General features: G+C 41.2%; 1 protein-coding gene across 3 annotated transcripts in view; it reads left to right on the top strand.

Annotated features, from left to right (window-relative positions):
• APH1B (APH1B gamma secretase subunit) overlaps nt 1-8,323 on the top strand; it is a 30,592-nt gene extending 22,269 nt beyond the window's left edge. For 2 of the 3 annotated variants that reach the window (XM_005861093.1, XM_005861092.1), the window contains exons 4-5: nt 439-566; nt 5,041-8,323. In XM_005861093.1, the coding sequence (XP_005861155.1) occupies nt 439-566; nt 5,041-5,208 (296 nt within the window). In that variant the 3' untranslated portion in view covers nt 5,209-8,323. The remainder of the gene's footprint in view (nt 1-438; nt 567-5,040) is intronic. The other variant, XM_005861091.2, reaches the window with a different exon arrangement.

Here is an 8,323-nt window from a genome sequence, read left to right as displayed (position 1 = left end):
AGCCCGCGAGAGAGAGAGAGAGAAACATTGATTGGTTGCTTCCCACACACGCCCCTAGGGATAGAGCCTGCAACTGAGGTACGTGCCCTTGACTGGAATTGAACCCGGGACCCTTTAGTGGCCTGGCCGACACTCTACCCACTAAGCCAAACTGGCTAGGGGTCAGAGACACTTCTTGAAAGCCAGATTCAAGTTGACTTTTAACAGGTTCACATTCTAGAGAAGCTGCTGCAGAGCTGACCCCTGGTTTAGAAATCTTGTTTTCCAAGTTACATTTGAGCGAATGTGTGTCCTGGTCCTGCTTCTGTCAGGTGGCAGTGAAGCTCCCCCAGTGGTGTGGACCCCCAAGAGCCTGTGTACCACGACCAGGTGAGATGTTCGGTGGGCTTTGGCGTCTGCTGTTCGAATCCTGAGCACTAATGGGTGGCTGTCTTTCAGCTTTCATGACGCAGGTGATCATATTGCTGCACATGTTCTGGGGCATCATATTCTTTGATGGCTGTGAGAAGAAAAACTGGTACCCCCTTCTTGCAGTTATTCTGACCCACCTGCTGGTGTCGGCCCTGGTGAGTACGGCCACTGTGCTCAAACTGTTTTTTGGAGCTCAAGTCCACCTGTGTACAGTGGTAGATTCCACCCTAAGTGAAGTACATGCTCATGGGAAAATGAAGAAATTCAGAAATGTTACTTGAAAGAATGGATGAATGATAGATAAATCATCTAAGTCTTACTACAGAAAGACAACTATTAATTTGTTGGTAGATCTCATTAAAGATGTTTCCCTAGTGTCTTTCTTTTTAATGGGTACAGTCAAACCTGAAATAGTCTTGAATTATGCTTTGTCGTGTAACACATCTTAAACAATCTCCATGTTCTTATAAATATTTTTTAATATATAAATTTTAATGGCTTTATATCATCACAGAAAAATTGTATTATAGAATGCTTAACTGACTGATCCCTTCTGTTTCTACTTTTGGATATTATAACGCTGTCTTAGACATCTTTGTACATGAAACTTTTAAAATATATTGTTCCAAGGAATGGAATTATAAGGTTAAATAGTATGAATATTTTTAAAGCCCTTGATGCAAATTGCTAAAATACTGCCCACGGGGTTGTATCATTTTTACTCTCACTGATCAATAACAAGAATGACCATTTCAATCCCTTCTCTCTGACATTATAATAATGCCAATTTTCAAGAGAAATGTTTAAAAAGAAAACTTGACTAGATACATTTTAAAATAATTTTGAATGCCTTGGGCCTGGCTTTTATTATAGTTTCTCAGATATTTACATCAGAATTATTTCCATCACTGCCTTGTCCAGACCCTTATTATTTCTCATCTAAAGGATATAAAAGTTTTCTTCTGATGGTGTCCTGTCTTATGTTTCTCTCCTCCCCACCCATGTAGAATTTGTATCAGGTTTTCTTATATTGGCCTCCTTGTCCTGACCCAGTCTTACTGACTCTCCTACCAGTGGTACAGGATACTAACGTTATCCATAATATCATGGCAACTGTGTAAAGTTAAATCTTCATGAGAGAAAAAAAAAGATCAGAAAGAGAGTGCATTAAAATATTAAATACATTTATCTCTGGGTGGATTCTTTTAACTCTTTATAGTTTTTGCCATGTTCTAAGCTTTTTACAATTTACATTTTATAACCAGAAAGGAAGTTACATGAAAAAGCAAATGTCCTTATGAATCCAATTGACCGTTCATTTGACAAATAATTATTAAGTGCCTTCTATGTTCGAGGTACTGTTCTAGGTGAACAAAACAGTTTAGTGACCAAAACAAAGATCACTGCCTTTATAAGCTAGTAAGAAGGAAGGGGCAATAAGCAATAGACATAATGAGAAATTATATAGTATCTAGAAATCGGTAGGTACTGTGAAAGAAAGGAGAAGTGGAGCAGGTTAAAAGGGATCCAGAGTGTGGGAGGTGGAGGGATGGCGAATTTTTGAATTAGGTAGTCAGCATAGGCTTCAGTGTGAAGGTGACATTTGAGCAAAGACTTGAAGTAGAGGTGGTTCTGCAGCTGGTCTGGAGAAAGCATCCTGGACCGAACAGCCAGGGCAGGAGGTTGAGCACGTCTTCATATAGTTATTGGCCATTTGGATAATCCTTTTGTGAAGTGCCTGTTCCCGTCTTTTGCCCATCATTCTATTGGGTTGTCTGTTTTGCTTTGATTTTTTTTTTGCGGGGGGGGGGAGTTCTTTATATATAGAATGTCCAAAAAATGTATACACACATTGAATTTGTATCAGGTTTTCTTATATTGGCCTTCTTGTCCTCTGAGCCAGTCTTACTGCCTCTCCTACCTAAAACCTTCCAGTGGTACTGTATGCTAACGTTACCCTTAATACAATGGCATCTGTGTAAAGTCAAATCTTCACTTGGTAAAATATATTTCATTTTCAGAATTGAGCTATCAGCTGTTAAAGAGTGTATACATTTTTGGGGGGGGGGGGGGGGAACATCCTGTACTCTTTAAAAGAGGGCTTTGTCAGGTGAATGCATTGCAAATAACTTCTTCTACAGTGTAGTTTGTCTTTATAGTCTCCTGATGTTGTTTTTTTATGAACAAAAGTTATTTAATGTAGTCTAATCAATTTTTTCTTTACGTTTTGCACTTAAAATTCAGTGGATTTGAGGTATAGAATTATTCTGAAGAAGAATCCAGAAAATGTTCAATGCCTGCCATGCCCACAGATGCCTCTTGAGAAAAGCATTCTTTTTACATAGGTGCTACCTGCAAATCAGCTATTTCCCTGGCCAGAGCTTATAGGCAGTGTTGACACCTTAGCCAGGGACATGTGCAGGTCAGGTGAGTGAGGAAAGTGAGGAGCCTTGGAGGCACACCCCTAGCCTCTGATTCGCAGAGGTGTACGGTGACAGACTGGCCCAATCAGATCCTCCCTTTTGTTAAGTGCAAATGCTAGGCTAGATGCAAACCTATCTCCCCACCTGACCCTGGCCCAGCAGAGAATCCCTCCTTCTGTAAAGGTCAGTTCCTCCATTAGACCTAATTCTTTCCTACTGAAGACTTTGCTCCTTTGACTGTTCTCTGTCCTCCTTCACCAGCCTTTCCATCTCTGTATCAGCTTACAGACATACCTTCATAAAATTTCATTATTGCCTTCTCCCCTCCCAGCACCACCCTCTTTTCCCCTGTCCCCCATCACAGCAAAACTTCTCAGAGTGATCCCCGCAGATTGTCTTCACCTCTCATACTTCTAGCCCAATCTAGTTTCTGCTCAACCACCCCTTTAAAACTGCACTTGTCAAGGTCAAAAAGGACCTCTGTTTCTCCAAATCTAATGGGCAATGTTCTTTTTTCATCTCAGCAACCTTTAAAAAGAGTTGACCACTTTTCTGAGACATTTTTCTATTCTGACTTCTGCATCACACTGTCCTGGTTTTCCTCTGACCCCACTGCTGGCTCTTCTCAGAGTCCTTGCTGACTCTTTTTTAATAAGTCAGGCCAATGGAGTGGTGTTGACACTTCCAATGTGTTCCTGTGATACCGAACAGCACAAACAATTCATAAATGTTCTCAGGGCTTGATCTTGACTTTTCTTTTTCCTTCTCTCTGCAATAGCTCCCTGGGTAACTTCATTCGTAGCCATGGTTTTAAATACCATCTATAGACTGTGCCTCTATATTTCTGTTTCTAACCCAGGCCTCTCCCCTCCCATACTCATATATCTAACTGCTTACATGACATCTGCCTTTTGAAATCTGACAAGCATGTCACCCTTGACATGTCCTCTTTGGACTAGATTCTCACCCACCACTCCAAGCTTGGTCTTCCTCAAGTCTTCGTTATCACATTAAATAGCACCACCATTTATCTAAAGCCAGAAACATGGCCTCTCACTGTCCCTCACATTCCATCCATCAGCAAGTCAGTTCTTTTCATCCATTCTCCATCTCTACCTCCACCTAGTCTAACTCACCATCCTGTACTCTCCCGTCCAGTACAAAATCTTCCTCACTAGTCTCACTGCTTTCACCATCGCCTCCTTTAATCTTTCTCTGCAGTTTAAAAATCTAAAGTCATTCAGCTCCCCTACCGGGAACACTGTGACCCTCCATTGCACTGAGTGTAAAATCCACACTCCTTACCAACATGCTTTGTAGCTGGCTGCCCTCCTCTCTGACTTCATCTCATGTGCTGCCCCTCCATCTCTACACATGATTAATATTGACTCTTCTCAGGGTCTCAGCTGTGCTGAGCTCCTTTTATTCCCTTCCTTAGTCTCCACAAGGCTGGCTCACTCCTCCTCCTGTGTGTGTCTCAGTTTAAATGCCACTTCCTCAGGGCCTTCCTTGACCACCCTAATGGATCACCTCATTCTTACCTGTCCTGTCACCATCACAATTATAACTGTTCTGATCTGGTATTCATCACAGTTTATAATTATGTAATTAATTTAGTTGTTTCTTCATTCATTACCTATCTCCCTTACAGTGTATGAACTCCGTCAGGATAGAAACTAGGGTCTTCACTATTGAGTAGCCCAGTACCTCTCAGCACCCTGTCAGTGTTTTTCAAATCAACTTTTGGGACCGACAGCAGTTGTGCAGCTGAAAAAGAGATGATGCTGTTCCCTCATGTTCCCTCAAATACGAAGGACTCATACTGAAGTAATTTGGACTTGTCTGGCTTTCTTCCACATTCTAAGAACTAACTGGTTCTTGCACAGAAAGGATTATAAATGGGGACCAGTTATATAACATGTATCGTCTGGTGGGTATTCCAGTAGGTTCTGGCTTCTCATTAACTCCTAGGGTTGCCATTCGAATACAGCACAGCCCAGATCTATAGGCTAGTGTCTGCTGCCTAGGTTAGTCCGTGTGTCTTTGTGGGTTCTGGTGCTCCCCAGGACAGGACATACATCGCATGTTTGGTGTTTAATAGCACCCCAGCTATTACAAGTATTTCCTATTTCCCTTTGTCTGTGGTTATTCGCATGTTTAATATGCTAGCCATTATAACCCACGCTGGTTTATTTTTCCTTTGCAGACCTTCCTTAATCCTCAGTATGAAATAAGTCTGGTGTCAGCATATATGATCATGGTGCTCACTGGCATCTGGGCATTCTTCGTTGCTGGAGGCAGCCGCCGAAGCCTGAAACGATACCTACTCTGCCAAGACAAGAACTTCCTCCTCTACAGCCAGCGCTCCAGATAACCTCCCAGAGCCAGCACTCTCAAACAGTAAGCTGCATCTTTAGAGGAAGCATAACTGTGCCTTTTTCTAAAAATTCCTCTTCCTGGTGGAATTGACTGAAAAACAGAACTATCCAGCTGTGATATGGCTTTCATGCAGCAGCTCGTCCTGCCTGCACATGAGAATGGCCTGGTGGGGAAACAGAGAGAACACTGGTTTCTGGGCTGCCCCCTCCAGGTGTAATTGGTCTGGGCATTTGGTGATTTTCAAAAGCTTCCTCGATGACTCTGATGTGCAGCCAAGTTGAGAACCATCAGTGTCCAAATAGGAACTTGCTGAGACCACCATGAGTGAATAAGAACCCAGATGTTTAGCTGTCTCCTGACTCACCTTGTGCTGAATGGCAGGCAAGTCCTAGCCAGCCTTTGTCCTTTCCAGTTCTGAAGTCACAAAAGGCCATGAACTGTTTCATGTACTTCACTAGTACCCTGTCTTATGAGAACATGGTAGGCTGTGCTTCTAAATGCAATAATACATTGCACTGGAGCACTATGATAATTTAGCCAAAGTAAGCTATTGACTAACAAGCTGTTTTAGTCTGTAGTTTTTCCATTCTAGATTTCGCTTTCTGAGGCATTACATTGTTTTTGAGCATAGATTCAGTTTAACTAAAAACCCAATCATTTTCTGACTTCCTGGGAAGGTGTTCTGAAACCAGGAATTTTCATGTAATTCTGTGAGTCTTTCCTGAGAGTAAGGCTTTTCCCGGGCCCGCAGCACAGCGGACTGCTGGTTGCTGGGCTGGTTGAGGTGAATCCCATTGTCTGCCTCTGAGCAGCGTGGAGGCTGCTGAGTGATGTCCCTGCGCCAGGTTCGCTGAAACTGGAGGAAGTGTATGAGGAAAACAAACCAAGAGGGTGGTGTGGACACGATTCGCTCCTGTGGAACTAACCAGCACTTGCCCTGAATGGTGTAGTGGAAAATTGGAAATACGTTTTCAACTGCCAAATTCATGCTTTTACACAATATGTCTAGTCTGTAGATCTAAATGTCTCTGAGTTTTGGTAGCAGATACATAACTCCATTTATAGGAATACCCAAGGTGTTTGTTCAGCTTCTAAACAACGCTTTTGATTTCCTTTATAAAGAGAAAATGCCAGTGAATTGTGCCTTTACTCACTTGAAATGGTTTCCAGTTGATGGCTTTTAGGAAGCTTATGGTGTGAAATGGAGATTTCCTACACATTAAAGTGATAACCTCAGCGAATCCCATATGTGCAGCAGACCATCCAAATGAAACAGGAGCAGCGGTGGCGGGGCTCACCAGTGATAGGACGTATGGAAGAACTGGATAAACTGTAATGGGGAAAGAGTCATGAACATGTGCGAAATGGAAATGTGGCCAGTATTTTGGGCTGCCATTCACCATCATTCTGGGAACCAGAACCTTAGCGTTGAACCAGAACTTTTGCAATGAAATTCCCTCCTGTGTTTAAATTACTAGAATTTCTCAGTCTAGAGACTCAAGAGCAGTTTATTTCTAGCAAGGCTACAGTCTTGCTAGAAACAACAATTGCTTAGTCCCCTAAACAATTACAGTTATTCTCCTAAAGTCTACTTCAGTCCTAAGACCAATGGTTCTGCTGGAGTTTGCAATTTTCCACCTTACTACGAGATTTCCCTTAGACTAGAAGAGTCATAGGAAAAGCAAGAGATGTAGAGACCAAACAGTGAAATTTACTGTGCAGAGTTGAGGGGAACAAGATTCCCACTGAATTGAGCTTTATTCCTATTGGAACATGGTATTTTTTGATGAACACAATAAGAAAAATACATAGTTGGTTATTGCTATGGACTTAAAAATCTCTTAAATGGTTAGGCTGATAAAGTATTTGCTGGCCCGTAAAGTGTAGAAAACTCTGAGAATGTTAATATTATTCATACTTGACCTCTGAGGATGTCCTCTGTGCATTGATAGTTTCATATTAAATAAAGAAGCTGAGATATTGTAAAATCTCACTTATAAAAACTTCTCAGGTGAGAAGAAAATTTTCTTTGATGGTGAGACTGTTGTCTTAGTTCAGGAAGTTATTTAATAGTCCTTGATTACCTATGAATAAAGGAACTTGTAATCCCGATTTCTCGTAGAATGTGAGCATTGTCATAGTTAGCTTCAGCACTGTTGTTGCAAATAGCCTCAGAGCCTTGCTTTGCCTAATGCCAAGAAAGCCCAGAGGGAGTGTACGGTCTTCCTCTGTTGCTGTATATATATTGAGATGTAATTTTTTAAAAATTGTTATCTATAATGAGCTTTTTGAACCCTGATAGTATTTGGAGAGGGGGAGGTGGTGTCGATGTCGAATGTTCTCCACACAGAGCTTCCTCAGTTTGGAGGGACATGTAGTGGACCTTGAAATGTGACTTGTGTTGCCGCTCTTGAATATGTTGCCACGTGAATAATAGAGATTGATTTTGTTGCTCTCTATACATTTGTATTTATTTTTAATTCATTTAAATTAGTCTTAGTAACTGGAGAAGTTCTGTTACCTCGATCCTGGCCTGCCTGTCTGGCAGGATAGCCTCTTTTAGTGCATCATAATGAAAACATGGCTGAAAGGAATAAATGGTGATATCTGCAGACTGCATAGAAAATAGCTTTTGTTCCCAACGTTAGTATCTCTATTCTCAAGCACATTTAAGTGTTTGCTGAGAGTGTCAGATTCATTCATAAATGCTAGGTGTTCTTATCCATAGAGTTGATAGCACTCTCAAACACTTCTTGAGAGTTCTAGTTTTTGTTAGCTGTGCTTTTCCTGGTCCCCACCATTCCTGACTTCAGGTAGACAGAGTACATGTCACAACAAAACAATTTTAAAGTGCTTTGCTTAGAGCACTTTGTTTATTATTGCAATGTTTACATTTCTCATTTTATAAAAGGCTTTTTACTTCATTCTATTAAATATTAGTGTTTAGAGAGGTGGGTATTATCTGTATGTACAATAGGTATCATTTAATATGTTATACTGTTATATATACTTGCAATATCAGACCTTGCAGTCAGTACACAATGCAGTAGACTCTTTCCAGACCTGTATTTTTCAGTGAACAATAAAAAGATTGTTTGGCACTATTCATT

This window comes from Myotis brandtii, unplaced genomic scaffold, assembly GCF_000412655.1.
Source record: "Myotis brandtii unplaced genomic scaffold, ASM41265v1 scaffold144, whole genome shotgun sequence".
Taxonomy (NCBI): Eukaryota; Metazoa; Chordata; class Mammalia; order Chiroptera; family Vespertilionidae; genus Myotis; species Myotis brandtii.
This window is presented reverse-complemented; position numbering and strand designations above follow the sequence as displayed.